The sequence below is a fragment of the Echinops telfairi genome, unplaced genomic scaffold (genome assembly GCF_000313985.2).
Source record: "Echinops telfairi isolate 266 unplaced genomic scaffold, ASM31398v2 ScPeMD7_7468;HRSCAF=8506_0, whole genome shotgun sequence".
NCBI classification, from domain to species: Eukaryota; Metazoa; Chordata; class Mammalia; order Afrosoricida; family Tenrecidae; genus Echinops; species Echinops telfairi.
The window spans coordinates 45,395,991-45,416,712 of record NW_022111369.1 but is presented as its reverse complement, the minus strand read 5'-3'; the positions used below and the strand labels follow the sequence as shown (position 1 = coordinate 45,416,712).

General features: G+C 43.7%; 1 protein-coding gene across 1 annotated transcript in view; it reads left to right on the top strand.

Annotated features, from left to right (window-relative positions):
• The window catches only part of PARM1 (prostate androgen-regulated mucin-like protein 1), a 120,528-nt gene that overhangs the window by 76,927 nt on the left and 22,879 nt on the right, over positions 1–20,722 (top strand). Inside the window, exon 2 of the mRNA XM_004703379.2 lies at positions 8,568–9,293. Coding sequence (XP_004703436.2) covers positions 8,568–9,293 — 726 coding nt within the window. The remainder of the gene's footprint in view (positions 1–8,567; positions 9,294–20,722) is intronic.

Here is a 20,722-nt window from a genome sequence, read left to right as displayed (position 1 = left end):
AGGGGTAGCAAATGGGTAGCTGATATCAGAGGTTCAAGTGGGAAGAGAATGCTCTGAAAATGATGATAACGGCATATGTGAAAATGTGCTTGACACACTGGAGGAATGTATGGATTGTGACAAGATGTAAGAGCCCCCAATAAAAGTATTTTTTTTAAAAAATTAGTCTTTGGTTGCAATATTAACAGATTCTATAAGCAAAATGTTGAACAATCCAGGAAGCATCAGAAGGTATACAGAATTATTATATTAAAAAAAAAACAGGTTGACATTCAACCATTTCAAGAGATAGCATATGATCAAGGACCAATGGTAATGAAGGAAGAAGTCCTAGCTGCATTGAGGGCATTATCTATAACAAGGCCCCAGAAATTGATGAAATAGCTAACGAATGAAATGTCTCAACATGCTGCTTATAAAGCACTGGGAACACTCACTAGTCTATGCCAAGAGATGTGGAAGACAGCTACTTGGCCAACCAACTGGAAGAGCTCCATATTTATACTCATTCCAACAAAAAGTGACGCTATGGAATGTGGATATTATCTAATAATATCATTAATATCACACACAAATAAAATGTTCTGAAGATCATTCAACAATGGTTGCAGCAGCATATGGATAGAGAGCTGCCAGAAATTCAGGCCAGATTCAGAAGGGGACATGGAATAAGGGTTTTCATTGCTGACATCAGATGGATCTTGGCTCAAGGAAGGGAATATGTGAAAAATGTTTACTTTTGTTTCATTGACCAAGCAAAGGCATTTGACTGTGTGGATCATAACCAACTATGGATAAGATTGAGAAGAATTGGAATTCCAGAACACTTGATTGTGCTCATGCAGAACTTGTACGTGTATCAAGAGGCAGTTGTGAGAACAGAACCAGGGCACACCGCATGGTTTAAAATCAGGAAGGGTGTGCATCAGGGTTGTATCCTTTCATCAGACTTATTCAATCTATATGTTGGACTTAATTTGAGAAGCTAACCTGTATAACGATGAATGAAACCACAGGTTTGGAGGAAGGCTTATCAACAACCTTTGATATACAGATGACACAATTTTACTGGCATGAATACTAACATTTCTGTGTTCTTAAAGGGATATTAGGACTAATTGTATTGTCATAAAAGGAAAATTATTCTACCTTGGGTGGGAAGCTATACAGAAGCACTAAATCATTATAATGTCTTCAGCGGACCAGTCTGCACATGAATCCCACTGCTTTCTTATTCTTTAGTGAAGATTGCTAAAATAAATTCCCTGGTCTTTGCAAGATTGCGGCCCATTGTAATGTGCAGGATAAGAGGGCGGGAGTTGGTTCTGTTACACACAGGGTCGCTATGAGTCAGAACCAACTTGAAGGCACCCAACAATCACGGAGGAAAGCATACATTCTTAACTGCTTAGCTTGAGTTTCCATCCCTATGGAAGCATATGTCCTACCTTTGCGAAGGTAGAAATTATATTATCTCAGATTGATCTATCCTACTCACCCTTGATTTCTCTTCTCTCTCTTATGAAATTCTATCCTCCTTTTCACCCAAGTCATCATTTTAATTGAGTTTGTATTGTCTGTGTAAGGTGATTTATGTCATTATTGTTTTGATTTGCATCTCCCAAATGATCAAAGATTATGAGCATATTTCATATGCTTGTTACCCACTTGAATGTCATTTTTGGTGAACCGTCTGTTCATCTACTTTTCTCACCTTTTAATTAGATGATTTGAATTTTTCTTATTGAGGTATTGCCAGTTTCTGTAGACTTTAGAGATTAGTCCTTTGTCAGCTATGCCATGGCTGAAGATTTATGCCAGGCCATGGGTTCTTCTTTTACCCATTTAATGAAGTCTTTTGGGTGCACACAAGTGTCTTGTTTTCAGTGGGTCCCAGTTATCTATTTTGTCATTTACTGTGTGTGCTTCCTTCCATGTATTATAGTACGTGTTTGCCCTACAACAGGCGCCTTAAGTTTGTCCCTGTTTTCTCATTAATGATCTTTATATGATCTGTGATGTACATTTAGGTCTTTGATCCTTGTGATGCATGGATTCTGTTTCATTCTTCTGCAGATGGAGATCTAATTTAATGGTACCTTGCCTTTGTCTTTTTGTTGTTGTTAGTTGAGTTGTTGCCATCGAGTCAGATCTGTCTGATGGTGACCTTGTGCATGACAGAAAGAAACATTGCCCAGTCGTGTACTATCTTCACAATCATTGGTCTATTTGAGTCCATTGTTGTGGCTGTTGTATCAATCTTACAGAGGGCTTCCTTCATGTTTGCTAATCTTTACTGTCTTCATGCTGAAAGAAGACCTACACTCATGCACTCAGAGCCGGAAAAGATAGGTCATCAAATAAGGGAAAGTGGAGGCTCTTAGCACTCTGTACACTAAAGACACAGCCACAGTTTCATGCATTGTTGCCTGGTTAGGAAGAGAAACCGTCCAACCTAGACTGTAAAGTGCTTTGAATTAGTGCTCAATAGGGGGCTGTAGGAAATGAATGACCGCCTGCAATACTCTTTGGAAGCAGTCACAGTGGGACTTCTAAAAGTATACTACTAAGAATTTAGAAGATGGGTGTTTTCAGCGACGACATTCCTAAAGCATAGCATTTCCAGGACCATAGAGGTTTCCATGATAGAGCTTCTAGCTCCTCTGAAAAGGACAATGCACATCATATCATACCCTTTAAGTGGCATCTTGTGTGCTCTCATCCTTTGATAAACACCTAAAATGTCATCTCTTCTGTGTTTTCTAAATGTCATCTGAAAATGACATTTGTATATTTTTACATTCTGTAGTCCCTATACAGAATTTAGAAATGTCTCCTTGAGGTTCTTATTGTAGCCTGCTTTTATTTCAACAAAGCACTTACCACAGTATATTTTCAATCATTGGCTGTCCTTTCTGCCCTTCTAGATACTTAACTCTCTGAGAACAGGTCCAGGGACATAGAAATTATTCAATAAATGTTTGAATGAGTGAGTTTGTTCTCCTATTTTTATCACTCATTTCATATTTATCTCAGGCTTCCCAAGACTTCTTGACTTGACTAATTACCAGTCGGAGGCGTGGTCTGCCCTCATCTGCCCATCTACTGTATGATACTGTGGACAGCAGTTGAGCATGGCCGTCTTTTGGTCTTCATCATCATGAATCGGTCATAGAAGCTGCCAGGGGGCAGAGCCAATAAAACTAAAGGCCATGAATGAAGATGCAGTGTTTTAATAAAGGAATTTAAAAGCATTATATATTTGTCTTAACTGTTGTTCTGTCCATATTTAATTTCTTTCTTGGTCCTTAGTCGTTCTGAAATTCTCGACAGTTCCAAGGTGCCAAGAGACCACCACGTTCTTCGTGTTGTGTTCTGTCACATCCATTCAGACCTTAGGGGCCACCAGGTCAGAGTAGAACTGCCCATGGGGGTTTCTTTCAGGGTTCCTCTTGAAGGGAGCACACCACTCTGCTCACCAGAGGACTTCCTGCGCGCCTACTGCCGACCTGCCAGTCAGCAGCTGAGAACTTAGCAGCAGTGCCCCAGACTTCCTGAAAGACCAGCGTGGCATCGTGTCATGCTAGGTGGTCTATGTCAGGAGACCTGTCTTCCTGTTTAACAGGAGAGTAGTTCTCCTGTAGCGATGGTTTTGACTATCATTTTATTACGTTAAACCACTTTTTCTTTCCCATTATTTTGATGACACGTCAGATAAATTCAGGAAAATAATGAGTAGTAAGCTGTTTTCAGTGGCACATTCTATATCACAGGTTTCATTCAGCTACTGAATACTGTACATTGAACGATAGAAGGAGGAAGTGAGCAGAATTGATCCAAGTGCCCAAATTCCTCCCTGCTCATCTTTCCTCCCTTCCTCTGTGTCGGAATCTGGCCAATGCTGCATTCTCTGGGTCCAGGTCATGGGTGAGGGTTATCTTGGTCATCCCCAAGGAAATCTCCTCAGGATACAAGAGAGGAATAGTTGAAGAGGTAACAAGGCATATGGTGTAGGCATGAGTCACGGCAAAATGGCAAAGAGAGAGGCTGACATTTTAAACATTGTTCCTGCCCTCAAAGACCATGAGGTAGGCCACCATCCCTGAGGAAGACCTGGTGGGTGTGGCCTTCACTGTACAATGGGATGGAGAGATGTTATGAGTTCTTGTGATAGTTAAGGTTTATTGTGCCAAGCTGGCTGATAAACACACGTGGGATTAATTGAGGGGCAGAGAGATAAATGGCTTGGTGAGCCTCGCCTCTCTTGTTCTCTGGTCTCTGGTTCTCTGATGGTCACAACAAGGTGCAGCTGCCTTAGCTAGTTCTTTGCCTCAGCTGGCAAGACTCACTTCCTGTGAGACATTCCTAAGGAGAAGCCACATGGACCTACCCCGATGCAGCCCTGGGTGCTAGAACAGCCGTGTGGAGACTCCTGTCAGCGCTGAGATGCTTACACATTCACTGATTCAGCTTTCCTCCTGCAGTCGGCATCATTGCATGTGTTTTCTGAGTTTGAAAAGGACTTTGTAGATTGATGTCAGACATATGGGCTACTGTCAGACTTATGGGCTTTGACTAGACCGGGTTGGGATGCTTTCTTAATGCACACTTACCTTTTATATAAAACTCTTTCTTATATACATTTGCATTTCTGTGGATTTGTGTCTCTAGTCTACCCAGACTAACACAGTATTCTTAGATGAAGTTCTTAGGCTCATCATTTTCTTCACTTTCCCTCCCTACTGCAAGGACATGGTGAGCACTTCATAAGAGTTGGGCCCTTTCCTGGGCTCCAGGGAAACAGTAATGAAGAAGACCCAGGTCCAGCACCTTCATGGGACATACATTCTAGTAGAAGAAATAGATCATTAATACATTTAAAAGTAAATATCCAATTTCAGAAAGAAGCTAGTATCATGAATAAAAATAAAACTGGGCAAGGGCCTAATGAGTAGAAATTATCTAGTTGGAAGTCCCCTCTGAGGAGGAGGTGATATTTAACTAGAGACTGGATGGTGGGGAGAAAGGAAGCAATTAATGGATTTTGGCCTGAGCTCAATAGGATGTTTTTAACAGCATTTTCAGTAATTAGCTAACATGATCTGCTTTATGAGTTTTAAAGACCATGCTGGCTCCTATGTGGAGAGTAAACAGAAGGGGAGGAAACCTGAAAGTCAAAGACCCATTAGGAGACCACTGCAGTTGCCTAGACCTATGACTGGTGGCTCAAGTGATACTGAGATAATGGAGGAGGTGGTAAACTGTGGTTGTATGGGGATATATTTTGAATGTTGAGTCATTAGATTCCTGGATAGAGTTGATGTGGAGTATGGGGGATGAAACACCCACACCATGTCTCAGTTTTTAACTGCCCAACTGTGTGAATAGAGGTACCCGCTATTGAAATGGAAATGACCAGGGAGAAAGCCACTTAGGGAGCAGCAAAGGGGAAGGAAGAGATGTGGTACATGGAAAGTGCAATTGTCATTTTGCAACAACAGCTATAACAAACAAAATATATGGGTGTGCTTACATATGTAAATATGTGTGTATACATATGTACAGGGATGCATGTGTGCATATATATGGGTACATGTATATGCATATGAGAAGGCATGTGTATGTGTATATATATATATGAGTGTGAATTATATGTATATATGTATACACATATATAATAAAGCATAGGAGAACAGTTACGTTGGTCAAAATGTCACAGGAGTGGTACCTGACCTTCCTGAACTTCATGAAGTGGAGGAGATTTACCCTTAGCATCACCTCAAGGATAATTCTGATGAAGTGGAGACATGCTCCCATCTTTCAACCTTTTAAAAATCAATTCTGCCACAAACTGTGCCTCCCACAGCACTCTCTGTTTCTCTGCTGAGTTCAATTTGTTGCAATGACCATAAAGAACTCATAAGCAATATTGAAAATGATGTGCATTCATAAGGAAATTAACAGGTTACAGTTCAGGATCAGAAAGGCTCAGGATACAGCTCTTCAATTAGAGAAGCCTCTTCTCAGTCATGCCCATAATGAGTGCCTCCAGGGAGGAGGCTGGCTACTGAAGGGATTGTCCTTTGGAAAGTTACTGGTGCTAAAGGGGTTTTTCTCCACTTACCCAAGCAGGAAAGAGGCCAAGAGACTGTGGGTCTGAAAAATTGAGGACTAGAGAGAGCCATCATGGCTGAGAAGAGGCACTACAGAGAAAGAACTATTAGCTTAGCATTTTGTAACCTGCAAGCTTCCTTATCAAATCCCATAATCATGAGTATTTTCTGTAAGCTCTGTGTGGGAATTTCGATGAATTATAAAATCTAGCAGAGAAATAGAGTGCCATAGGAGGGACAATTTGTGTCAGAATAAGATAGAGAAAGTCAAAAAGTGGAGACATGCATTACTTCCACCTGGTAAGAATTACCTTTGTGTAGTTCTCCATGTGCCTGTGTAGCCAGAAGTCAGATGTGCCCCTGATGCTCAGTGAGTCACAAGTACCTCACAGTGCTACCCAGTCTTTTGGTGGAAGTTACAAAGATTTTAACTAGAAGGCCATGATTCACTAAAGTGTGCAGACCCTTTCTAGAAATACTCAAAGCCCTCAGTAGGATTGGCTTACGGGATTGGATGGCTTTGGATCATAGCTTTGTGAGACAAACTGGTCAATTGGCATAACGTATTTCAGAAGCTTTATGCTTGTATCCTACTTTGGTGAGGGGCATCTGAGGTCTTGAAAGCTTGTAAGTAGCCGCCTAAGATGCAGCTGTTGGTCTGTACTCATTTGGAGCAGAGGAGAAAGATAGAAACCAAAGTCTCAAAGAATAAAGTAGATTATTAATATCCTCTGGATACCACAACCTCCTCCAACCCGAAGCCAGAACCAGGTGGTGCCCAGCTACCATGCCTGACCATTCTGGACACAGCTCACATTCTTCAAAAGGCAGCAGCAGCAACAGCCAGGCTTCTCGCTGGACCGCAGAGACTAGAGGCACTCCTGATAACATCACCGTGAGGTTTCCTTGTCACTTTACACTGAAACCTCACTCGGACGTCACCTGGGTGCTACAGAGCAGGTAGGCCCACAAAATAGACAAGGCCCGGGGAGTATCGTGCTTCAAAAAAAGCATCTCCACTCCAAAATGTAAACTCCCACCTACTTTGCAATAACACATGGGAATGAATAAGTGAAAAAAGCATCGCTATGAGATCAAATGGTGAATATTTACTTTAAGCAAACTTGAAATAGCAAGTGGGGAGGCACAGGGAAGCTGAATGAGCGGAATGGGAACAACGTGAACCCGAATGGAAGCAATGAGAATGCCGATACACTGTGGGAAATGTAAACCATCGTCCCTGAACCAAATGCATAGAAATTGTAAAACGGGCACCTAGTTAGCTAGTTTACTCTGGGAACATTCACCAAAAACACAACGAGACATTATAATAAGAAGAAAAGATTTATCGACAATAAAATGGAAGTGAAATTATAAACCCTGTATGGAGCAGAGTGCGAGCACATAAAATGATGTATAAAGTACTCGTTGAATGAGTGAAGTGGAATAAGTAAATTAAGGGAGGGACAGCAGGAGAGTGGAACTTAACTAAGGTTTACAGACTATGAAGGGACAGGTCTGGCAAAACGATAACACTCGAAGTGCGAGAAGCCCTCGCCTGGCTTTGGGAGAGCTGGGTTTCAGTCCCAGGAAATAGTTCCAAACCTCAGATTTCTGATTGGAAAAGTAAGATCGGATCAGGTGCTCAGAGTGGCCTTTGAGCTCTGATTCGAGGATCTCTGGTTCGTCCTTCGTCCACAGACAAGGTGTGACGACCCTGGTTTGTTCTGTTCCTTGCCTCCCTGTGGGTAAGTGCAGGCCTGACAGCCCTGGTGGTGGCAGAGAACCGCCCCTGGAGGAGCTCCGGGCATCGCAGCACCCCCCACACTCTCCTCACTCCCCAGGGCTCCCACGCCACCCCCCCTCGACCTCCAGAACCCCGCAGGCTTCCTGAAGGAGATTCCTCCTCACCAGTCTAAACCAAGTCCCATCAAGTCCAGGTCCCCAGACAGCCCCGCTTTCTAAGAGCAAGGTTTCAAATAAGACCGGTTCATTCCACATGCTGTGTGAACCTATGTTGACTGGCCCTCCTATTGTTCTTACTGAGCCTTCTGGCTATTTCTACAGGTCACTCCAAAGGGAATCCAGTTTCCTCTCGTCTGCGCTACCTCCTGGCAACCGCATGTGTGTCTGAGTAAGAACTATGCACCCTACGGTTTCAATGGGTCATTTTTAAAAGAACTACATAGGCAAGATTTTCTTCTGAGACACCTCTGGGTGGTCTCCCTTCGAGCCTTGTGGTTATCAGCTGAGCATGTTAACGGTTTGCCTCATCCAGGGACTGCCTCTCAAAGGAAGGGGAGAACAGTTAATGGGAAGAAAGACATAAAAAGATCACCTTCAAATTGAGGAGGCCGCAGTGAAAAAGAAAGGAATCTGGGTGAAAGTGCTGTACAGCAGCCTGACCTCTCCGGCTCTCACACACTAACCGCCTTTGCACTCACTCTTCTGCAGGTTTGAGGGTCCAGAGTCTGCCTTCATCAGCCCCCTTGCCTGTCTCTCTTCCTGCAAAAACTACATCGCCGACGGCCATCTGGACTAGCTCGCCACAAAACACTACTGCAACCACCGCCTCGCCCACCAGTGGCACACACAGCAACTCATTACGACCCGTGACATCGTCGGCCCGAACATCTCCGCTCCCAAAAGACAATTCCACAGAGCCGAGAGAGGAGAAGACCACCCAGCAGGCTTCACATTGGGAAGGCACAAGCATAGATCTTTCATCTCCTGGGGTCTTGACAACCAGCACCGGAGTCCACTCAACATCCACACCTACAGAACCCAGCTTAAGCCCTTCTGGTGCAAGTGTGTCATCTACAGGGTCCCAGTCACCAGCTGAGCCTACCACACTCATCTCCCCTGAAGCACCAGTCTCATCACCCTCACCTTTATCAACCTTATCACCCGAGGGCCCTTCTGCCTCTGTCACCACTGACCATGGCTTAGCAGTGACCGGCACCAAGCCCCAAGGAACCCTGAGCTCAGCTGTATCCTCAACAGAAGAGCATACTTCAGGCCACACACCTACTTCACATGCTACTACTGAGCTGGCGATCAAGAAGACAACGGCCCAGGCCACTGTGCCAACCACGGTCAACTGTGAGCTGACAGGCATTGAGACTACCACTGCCTCTCCAGGGGTGATCATGGAGCAAGTCGAACATGCATTAAGTTCAGGTGAGTCTCTATCAACCACACTCATGCTGTTCCTCACACTGGGATGTTAAGAAGGCCATTTGGCTAACTGTTTGGGTCTGGGTTGACTAGAGAAACAAATTCAGAGACACTCATGTGTATAAGAGAGAGCTTTATATAAAAGAGAAACTATATATTGAGCAAACATCCCAATCCTGTCCATAAGCCCTATATTGGCTCATATGTCTGATGCCAGTCTATAAATTCCTCCTCAGACTCATGCAACACATGCAATGACACCAAATGCAGGAAGATCACAGGCCAGTGGGGGAAAGTCTTGTGGATCCAGTGGCGGCAAGAGCATTCCAGCACTGCATCCACATGGTTCCTCCAGCTCCAGGGCTCTGGCTCCATCAGCATAGCTCCATCTCGCTTGTCATCAGGAATGTGAAGGAGAGAGAATGAGTCTGGCCTCTAGTGAGCTATTTATCTCTGTTGCGCCTCTTAGTGAGGTCATCAAGCTGCAACCTGATTGACAGGCTAGACTCCACTCCTTCGCTCAAGTTGACCGGAGATTATCGAACTGCCACACTATACCAACAACACAATTGAATCAGGCTGAATTTTGCAATACAACACCTGAGCTGAAATAACTCCACAATGGTGCAAACTTTATAGTCATTTAATAAATCCCACATAATATGTATTAATGTGCCAATTAGGAACCAGTTAACTAACTAGAAATATTATTTGTCTTGACATAATGTCACACGCAGTGTTAAAGAGAGAAGAAGTGGAACAAAGGGATTAATGCCATGGTTTTGGGTCTCACTTCCCAGCTTTAAATTCTGGCTCCTGACTTCACCTGAATTATTTACTCTCTCTGTGTTCTTGTATTTCCTCATTTGTAAAATAGAGATGAAATAGGTATACTGTATCGTTCTTGTGAAGATTAAATGAGATGGCATATAACTGTGCTTAGCACAGTTCCTGAGAAGAGATAAGTACTCAAAAAGTGCCAATTACTGTTGCTCTGTAGTCCTTCGGTGGTGTAAAAGTGGAAGTGCTGAACTCCTTGCTAAAACTCACCCAGAGGCACCAGGAGTAAACTGCTCAGCAGTTCAGACACATTCCCATAAGTCAAGGTCCCCAGGGGGGTCCCACTTTCTAAAAATCAGGAGTCAAGTAAGTCCGGTTCACTCCACTTACTGTTTGAACCTATGTTGACTTACTGTTCTGACCCATCCTTCTGGCTTGTTTCTACTGATCATTCAAATGGACACCAGTTGCCTCCAAATCCGCCTACTTCCTGCTTTCAAAAGGTCATAGTGTTGGAAACCCATGAAGTCCAAATCTACTCTGACATACATGCGATTGCCATGAATCAGCCTTGACTTGCGAGCAACTATCAATTATTGTTCCATATTGTGCTGACCTACTGGAAACCTGTCAAAGAATATAGAACAGCGGTGGGAAAAAACATATTTATTCTCTGTTGTCACTGATGCATTTCATGGGAAAAGCAATAATACATAGTTGTGACATTTGTTTTTATTCTTTCCAGCAACCCTGTCACCTTTTGTAAATTAGAGAGAATAATTTAGGGTCTTTTCTGGAGCTCTTCCTCACCCCTTACTGGTTTGAGTTGTTTATTCAGCTTTTGACTCGGTATCATTCTCTACCATTTGTAGGATAGCCCTGCCATGGTGGACTGATATTCCTGAGCATGTACTCTGAGCTTGGAATGCCAGAGCCACCACCAGCTGAAACATCCTCCTCTTTGGGCTAGATTACCTAGGACAGTTCCGTTCCAATAGCCTCTCTCATGTTTTTTTTTAGACCAACTCTTGTGTCTTGATTTCTTCCACTCTAAGTCAGCAGGGTTAAGAGGCAAAAAGCCAGTGGGTGAATCGGACCCTAAACCCCTTATAACCAACCCCCGGGTGACCCTTATAACCAACCCCCCGGGTGACAAGGAGTCCATTCTCTGTGCCCTGTGTGCCAGAGCACAACTGTGCTCTAGGAGATTTCCACTCACCAAGCATTTTTCTCAAGACACCTCTGGGTGGACTTGAACCTCCATCTTTTCTGATGAGGGCTAACTGCTGAGCCTGTTAACTCTTCATACCACCTAGGGCCTCGGAACCTTTATAGGCCTCTGGAATATTATAGAGTGGAGCTCCCAGGAAATACATGATTGGATGACTGGAGGAAAAGATCGGTGCGGCAGGTTAGAGGGAGATTCTTGAGCTTGGGCCTGTGTACAACTCATTTTGGTGTCTATCCCCCTAGTTTTTATTAGCCGAGGGTGTGTCAATCCTGACTCACGGCAGAATAAATACTGCCCCATCCTACACTAACCTCATAATCATTGTTATAACCCATTGTTGCAAACTACATTGTCAATCTAAGTTGTTGAAGGTTTTTCTCTTATTTGATAACCTTCTACTGTTCCAAGTATGTTGTCCTTTTCCCAGGATTTGTCTCACCTGATAACACATTCAAAATACACATCAGATGAAGTCTTGTCATCTTTGCTTTTAGGGAGCATTCTGGCAGTACTTCTTCCAAGACATATGTTTGTTCTTTTGGCAGTCCACAGTATTTTCAATACTCTTTGCCAACACCTCTATTCAAATGCATCAATTCTTCTTCGATCTTCAATAGTCAATGTCCATATTTCATATGTATATGATGCAATCAAAAATACCATGGCTTAGGTCAGGCACTCTTTAGTGCTTAAAGTGCCATCTTTAAGGATGTCACTTAAACTTAGAGCACTTTAAAGGGGTCTTATGAAACTTATTTGTCCAATTGAATGCATTTGATTTCTTGACTGCTGCTTCCATGAGCATTGATTTCAGATTCAAATAAAGTGAAATCCTTGACAGCTTCAATCTTTCTCCATTTATTATTATAATATATTATCTACTGGGCCAACTGTGAAGATTTTTATTCCTTTTACATTGAGTTGCAATCCATGCTGAAGGGTGCAGTCTTTGATTTTCACTAGCAAGTGATTCAAATCCTTCTCCTGGTCAAGTAAGATTGTATCATCTTCATACGGAAGGCTATTAATAAGCCTTTCTCCAATCCTGATGCCAAGTTCTTCACATCGTCCAACAAACCACCACAGTGTGACAAACTAGCAGACAAGTGGTGGGCATTTCCCTTACAGCATATAAAATTTTTTAAAATTTTGTTGTATAGCTATGCAGAAAAGTATAAACCTATCCTCTGATATTTTATCATTTACCTAGAGAGAAAAGTCACGTGTACTAATAAATAAATTTTAATATCATTCATTATATTCTACTCCAAGAATTAACCCAGGTAGGTGGAAGAGCTTTGAGCTGATGCGATACAATTGGTTCATGTCATAAATGAAGAAATTACATCCCCAAATGGCTTCCTCCAAGGTCACACTGCTCAGAGCCAGCTGGGCTCAGAGCCCCGATTCCCTAAACCACAGTCAAGCCCTCGTTTCACCACCCACCATTGCTACGCTGTTCTTCCCTTAGCATAGCCGACTGAGCTGCACCCCATGAGACTGTGCTCATGGCTTACTCTTTGGGATGCCCTTGTTTAGACACACTTGCCCCACCTGTAGTAGCAGCAGTCTCTGATACCTCCCATTTGTAAGCACGTTGCCATAACTCTGGGTGGACTCACAGAGCCTATTTCTCGTTATCCTTATAAGGACTGATCCCCTCAACCAAAACCTTACCATAGTCACCAGTAGACCCTTCTAAACCAAAATGAATGCTATTCCAGTTCCATCTGACAAGATGGCATTAGGGAAACTTCTAGGACAGAGGGATCATAGGAGCCACATTGTTTAAGAGGATGAATCTGGGCATGAGGGGAAGGAGAGGCGGAAGGGCGACTCAGTCAGATGGGGGGGACACAGTATGGAGAAAGCGTGAGGGTACTGCTGCAGACTTTGTCGTGGGGACACGCCTGGGTTCAGAACCCAGGCCTCTGAGTCAGCCTAGTTACCCAGGCTTGGTTCCTCTTGTCAAGGAACCTAGTGACCACCCCATTCTCAAGTTCAGTGATTACGCATCAGACCTGATTTACTTGACCTGCCAGCAGCATTGGACTTCCATAATCACTTCCCTCCCCTTTAAAGTTATCACCAATCTCTTACTTCTTCACTGCCTCACTGGACGGTCTTTCTCCCTATGTATGCCCAGCTGCCTCGAGGGAGATGTTAATGGGTGAAGCAAGAACAGGACAAGTATCAGAGGACCTGAGCTAGTAGGAGGAGACAAGCAGCTTTATGTGTGAGGCCACTGATAGTCACTAAAGGCTTTGATCAGGGGCAGAATGTTCTGTTTTAAGGGTACTCATCTGGCAGGAATGTGTCCTTTCAGTTGGAAGGAGTTCAACACGGGAAATGTGTAGACCAACTCAGAGACCTGGTCCCTGGTTTGTCTTTGTCACTGATAAGCTTGTCACTTTACTGCTCTTACTTCAAGTGTTTGTTGCTGTAAATGAATCTAAGAGAGAAACTTTGTTCGGGTTTTTTTTGGCTTATCCTCTGACGATAATTATTCATTACAAGCTTATCCTGTGCCGAAAGATTCATATGAGGTGGCTTCCACAAGGTCATGGAAAAATTCTCTTATCCTTTCATTCCAATTGAATGGAACCCTTATTTTGAAGCCCTCTTGTATTTGTTCTGAGACTTACCAAGAATATACATGTTCCAAGAATTGAGCAAGCCCCCAACACACACAAGCCCCCTCATCTCATCCTGGTGTCAGTCAGTGAGGGGAGCAATGGTGTGGGGTCTGTTCTCCAGGTGTTCAAACAGGTTCTGAAAGATTAAGGGGCTTACGTGCTCATTTGAGTGCCCTGGTCAGTATTCAACCTCAGTTTTTGTGGCCCTAAGCTCAATGTTCCTTCCCCACCAACACTACCTGACTGTAGAAATGAAAAGGGAGAAAGGGGGAAAGCAGTCCCCAGGACTGCTGTGATAATGAGCTCTATGGGATACTGTCCATGCCATGTGTTGCCAGAGCCGATTCTAAAGAGTGGGACTTCCCAGTGTGATGTGGGACAGGCAATGGTAGCCACCATCTGGAAACAGCTATGGAGAAAAAAACAGGTTTTGATTGATGATATTTTCAACTTTTAGTTTGAGAGATCGGATGTGTTAAATATGGGCCATCTTACGTTATTGAATCAGAGCTCCTCAAGGGTGGAAACTCTGGTCACAGTTGATGTTAGAATCCCTGCACTAAATTGGATGGCTCTGTGAGCTATTCGACACCAAGTAAATGCTGAGGAATTAACTGACATTGCATAGCAAGTTCTACTCAAAAATATCATCGATCCTGGTATTTGTAGACTTCAAAATTATAGTCGCTCTGCTTGTTGCAAACTGTCTATATCCTCTTTTGTCTGAAAAGTTCAAGTTTCCACCAGTTTTATGCTAACTTATATGTTCCTCTGAGAAGAGAAGGGCACATAAATGCATTTGAAATTACCAACTGAAAGTCCAGTGTTTATGCAAGTCAAATAAATAGTGCAAATAAACAGGTACAGCCTCTGGACAGCTCTGTACGCACACCTTCAAGGGGCATTCAACCCTGTAAGACAGATCCTCATTCGCTGACTTATCCTTAGAAAGTGTATCCATTTGAAGAAATTAGCTCTTATACAAAGTGAAAGGATAACTTAAAATATATATGTAGAAATCACTACAAAATGCATTTTATAAATTCATGCTCATCAAATTTTAAAGGATCTATTAAGAGAAAAAATGATTTCACAAAAAAACATAGTTATGAGAAGACCACTTTAAAACCGTGTTTGACATTTATTTTTTTATCAGGTTGAGAATGCCCAGAATAGATCAGAAAGCAGCATCCCTGAAAATACATCTCTTCAGCTCGGCTTTACAAATAGTACGTCGTTTTACACAGCCAAACATGGCCCACTTAGTGGGTAATGAATTAGTCAACCAGTGGCCACAAATCTGTTCTGGGTCATAGTGACCTCATGTGTGTCAGAGCCAGGCTGTGCTCCATAGAGTTTTCAGTGTCTGATTTTTCAGAAGTAGATCACCAGGACTTTCCTCCGCGACCCTGCTGGGTAAACTCAAACCTCCAACTTTCAATGAGCAGCTGAATGTGATAATCCTTTTGAACCACACCCCCCCCAAGACCTCCTAATGAGTTGTGCTGCCAATCTCCAATTCTCTCTCTCCTTCACATTTCTATCCATAAATACTATTTATCTTGAACTCTGAGTGTCTCTCAAAGTCACCTACTTCTCTCCAATCTTATTTTCACATCAAGGCTTCTCTAATTCTACTGGGATGACTCCCTAGCTCCTTCACACTCACGCCTAACCCCATCTCCCCCATCTTCCCTGTCTCCACAGCTGCCATAGTGACTTTAAACAGATTATCTGAGCAGGTCACACTTAACATCTCCACAAACAACATCCCAGCCTCTTGGAGCATCCTACTGGCCATAGGACAAAGGTCACAATCCTTCACTCTATGTGGCTGCGGAAGTCCTGTGCCTACCTTCGTGGACGCCTCTCAGTACAGTGCACCTGCTGACTTCCATCCATTCTTTCAGATGCTTCTGCCCGGAGCCCGCTTGCAACTCACCACACACATTTCCCTGAGGGGCTCCCTGCTGCACTGCTTTTCAAGGTACCTGGGACCTTGCCTGTTTTCACTCACAGGCATATTCCCCAAACCTACAGTGTCTGGCCCAGGGTCATACGTGTTCCATAAATGCTTGATGAATGACTCTGGGTGACAAAATATCAAGCTTTAGACAATACGCCCGTGTATTTTCTTGGCCTCATAAATCTTGGAGTTTGAACTGAACATGAAAAAGAACGGAGCACCTTCATCTATACACACAAAAGATGCCGCTTGGATACACTGTCCCATCTGCAGGCTTTCTAAATGGCATTCTGCTGTTGCTCGGAGCTTTTGCCAATCCTGCCCCACCCCCACCCCACACCCCACACCTCTCTCCTGACTTCCGTATTTGGCTTTCCCATAGGCATCAGGAATGACCAGGTCCTGAATTGTTAGTTTCCTGCCCATTTTTCCTAGAAGGAATTAAAGAACTCCAACCTAGTCTATACCTCAACGCTTGCTCAAACCAAGAGAATTCCCACAATGAGCCTCACTTGTCAGATTATATTTTAGATAAATTATTTTGAGTTCTTGCTCCTGCTACATGTATTTCTCCTTTGGCTTACTTTTATTATGGAATCTTATTCTATATTTTTAAATATTTCCAAAATATTCTTGGAAATGTTCTATCAAGATAATAAATCAAATCAGCTTTTAGCATTTATCTTTCCACCTAGTAGCAAATACTATCCCAGCACATACTTTGTCTCAGTGTCAATTGTCATTGTATCTGGAGAGTTTCTGTCTCCGTGGAATAATTTCTCTCTCTGCTTTATATACTTTCACCAGTCATATCTGGCTGGTGATTTGGGGAAATCCTTCATTGAAGAAGTGGTTGTTGACAGCTAACGTTACTGTTGATGCTACCCATGGCTGGTTAACTGATTGGAAACCAGATAGGAATATGTTTAACTTTATACTCAGCCTGCCCCCTTCCCCTAAGTTTCCAAATCTTACAAAATAACTGAGTAGAAAAGTGACCATGTATCGGCACCTACTCATCAACATGGTTGGAAAAGGGTCTACAGATTGAGAGGGGACATAACAGATGGTAAATTGATATGATCCCCAACGTGCCGTGTTTCTAAGAAAGCAAATGGTGGTCAATAAGAGAAGGTATTTTATAGTGTCTTATTTTCATCATCTGATTCGCCATCTTCAGGCTAATGACCACAGACTGAAAAGTTAGATAAATTTTAGTGAAACCCATCAGATCTCAGCAAATCCATGGATGAGGCCCATCACAACCATTTTGCTATCTTTCTTTGGAAGAAATTGTGGAATAACTTCAAAGTCAGACTCTAGGAAAACATAAGTGTTACTAATGGTGTGAACTTTGCTATCCGATGGCCTGGTTCCAGGGGTGCCATTTGCTAGATGGAAGATGGGGGCGAGTGTACTGATCCCCAAGTGTCCCATTTTTTTCTCATCTATAAAAATATCACACTTGCTTAATAATTCTTAGTAGGATTAAGTAAGATATGTGTGTAAAATGACCCTAACATAAACCAAGAATAAATCGCTGCCATTGAGCCCCTTCCAACGTCCAGTGATCCTGTAGGCAGAGTAGAAACACCCTTTAGGTTTCTAAGACGATGTCTCACAGCATGGGGGACGGTGCAAAAGGCAGACACTAACCTGTAATGTGGAAAGATATAGTAGCTATTATTATCACAAGTGGGTCTGCAATCCTCCGTGTTGCCACCAACAAGACTCTTCTAAACTATGATGCTTCTTAACTTGAAAAGGGAGAAAGTTTGTAAAGCCCTTTCAACCACTAAAGGGACTTTTAAAACATGCAGAAAAGATCCATGTAAGTACTTACCCCTACAATACAGGGAGGAAAAAAGTCCCCAAAAAAACGGTAAAGAGAAAAGTGACTGTATTCCCATCAGAATGAATAATACATTCATGCAATCTGGGCAACATGAGAAAAGGGTGAAAGAGTTATAACAACGAGAGATTCTAGACCAGAGAGAAGAACTCATGATGGGGAAGAGGAAGATAGAGAGGCTGTGCTGTGGGCTTTAGCCTAGGTCCTACTTGGTCCTGTTAAAAAACAAATAAACCAAACTCACTGCCTCCGAGCCAATCCTGACTCACCTTGACCCTCTAGGACAGGGTATAACTACTGATGTGAGTTTCTGAGAGTGGCACTCTACAGGAGTAGAAACATTCATCTTTCTCCTGCTGAGTGGCCGGTGGTTTCGAACTGCTGACTTCGCTGTTAGCAGCCCACTGCATAGCCCCTACTGCACTAGGACTCCTCTGGGTAGAGAATTGGGAGATAGAAGTTGTTCTATTCTCTTAGCTTGCATCAAAGTTTGAAAATTATTTTTCTTTCCAGTGTTTTGTTTTGTTTTTAAATTTTAAAATCGAGGGGTCCAGAGGCTGGGAGAAAAGAAAACGTGGAAATTGCAGTATTTAAAGGCAGCTTGTTGCCTGGCCTTGGTGATTCATTACACAGAGACAGGGTTAAATAAATGTGATGAATGGTTCTTAGGCAACCCCTCAGGCCTTGAGGCTGCAGCGGTCACACGGATGCTACTGCCCTTGACCAAGGTGTTAGGACAGATGACCTGAAACTGACTTTTGGCTCCGCACCTGTGCCCCACAATGGAATGATAAATGTGGCCAACACTTGGCCAACGGGATTAGCACTCGGCCTGAGGCTACGAGGTGCTCCTCCTCCCTTTCTCCTACTCCATCTACATCAAGAACATGTTTCCAGTGGGGAAGGTCATCCTTGCTAAAGCTGGGACAAGCAGAAGGAATCTGAGCCTCCACCTGGCTGTCTGGGTGAGTCCCAAAAAGGGAAGATGCCAACTTCTCTGTTTATTTTTCCTTGAAACTATTTTATCTGTGGCCACGTCATGGAAAGTAGCAAGGGCTAGAGAAGGAGCTGAAAACAGCAGCAAGTCTTCTCTCTTAATGCTCATGGAGATAAATGGCAGTTCGTGAGCAAGACAGGGGCCTGCTTCGCACACTACATTATCACCCTTTTCTAGGTGTCAGCACTGATCTAAAGGTTGGAGGTTCAAAACTACCCACTGGGCTTTTGGGAGCAAGGGCTGGCAATCTCCTTCCCCACAATCAGTACTGAAAATCCGCTTGGAGCACAGTTCTCCTCTGCAACATATAGTTGTTGGAAGTCAGAGTCTATAGGCCATGCAGATAGGTGGTCCACCCTGGAAACATCCCAGTGAGTTCTCCCACTAACGCTATGGTTCATTGTATTGAGGAGGACAGCAGAGGGATTCTGGGACTCAGTTTCCCATTTATGTCGTGACTGATGAATAGAAATCCTGACCCCTCCAGTCAAGGGGTCAGATGTCGTGATCCTCTCAGGTTTGTACAGCACGGTTTCCAGGACAGTGGAGTTCTCTTTAATCACAGCTAACACACTGATGTTTTTCAGTTTTGTCTCAGTCATTCTTGTCAGAATAATTGTGGGGTCTGGGGTACAGGAAGGAGTCCCTGGGTTGTCACAAGTGGCTGAACACTTGGGAACAAACAGCAAGTCTGGTAGTTCAAACATCCTCCGAGAAGCTTCCAAGGAAGGGTCTGGTGAACTTCCCAAAGCTTACTATGTTCAAAACCCTGTAGGGCAGTTCTGCAGTGACACTGATATGTGGATATTTGGATGTTGGAAGCATTGCCCTGGGAGAAGAGGCTGGGGTCTTGTCCCTGTCTGTTGCCTCAGTGACCAGCACTTTCAGGGGCTTTTATCTGATGTGAAACCAGGGTAAAGAATTTAAAAGAATCCAAACCAGGAATCAAGAGATCTGAGTTCTCTGCCACTGATGGACTCTGATCTCAAACAAACCTTTTAACTTCTATACCCTTTCATCATCTGCACAGGGAGCTAGGCCAGCCAAGGCTTCTTATAAGTCCCTTTCAACAATAAAGCCGCATGATTGCATTGATCAGGATCTGGCTAAAGGGGAAACTTGAACAATGAGATCAGCAGTTGTTATGAATAGCTAGCTGCGCTCCAAAGTACCACTGAATCTGAGCCTCCTTCCTGGCTTCGCAGGGTTTATGGGTGAGAGGTGTCCTGAGCCTTGGTCTTGCACTTCATAATGGATAAAGCATTTTAAATGCATTATTTAATACTCTGGCAGGAAGCGAGTATTATATCAGAGTTTGGCATGGAACAAACAATAAACATCAGCAGTGTAATTGATTGAGCAACTTCTCCTTTGCAGCTAGAGAAGGGAGAAGAGAGGAGGGGTGAAGGAGGGGAGGGGGGAAGGGCTTTCCCGGGGCCACTCCTCTAGGGCAGACATAAAACCAGTCCCCATTTCCAGCCTTCTGGTTGTGTGATGTGGGAAAGCAGGGGTTTGAGAAGTCTAGCCCTACAGTTTGTGAGTTACGATTTATTATACCAACCTGGCCAATAAACACATGTGGGGCTAATTGGGCCGGAGAGATAAATGGTTCAGTAAACCTCACCTTGCGAGTTCTCTGGTCTCTTGCTCTCTGATGGTTGGACCAAGGTGCAGCTGCCTTAGCCAGTTCCCTGGTTCAGCTGGCAAGGCTCACTTCCTGCAAGACATCCCCAAGGAGAAGCCGCATGGACTTGCCCTGATGCAGCCCTGGGTGCTGGAGCAGCCGCGTTGAGACCCCCTGCCAGCACTGAGATGCTTACATGCTCACTGGCTTGGCTTTCCTCCAACAGTCGGCATCACAGTGTGTGTTTTGTGAGATGGAGGAGGACTTTGTGGATTGGTGTCGGACTTATGGGCTAATGTTGGACTTGTGGGTTTGGACAGCACTGGGTTGGGATGCTTTCTTAATG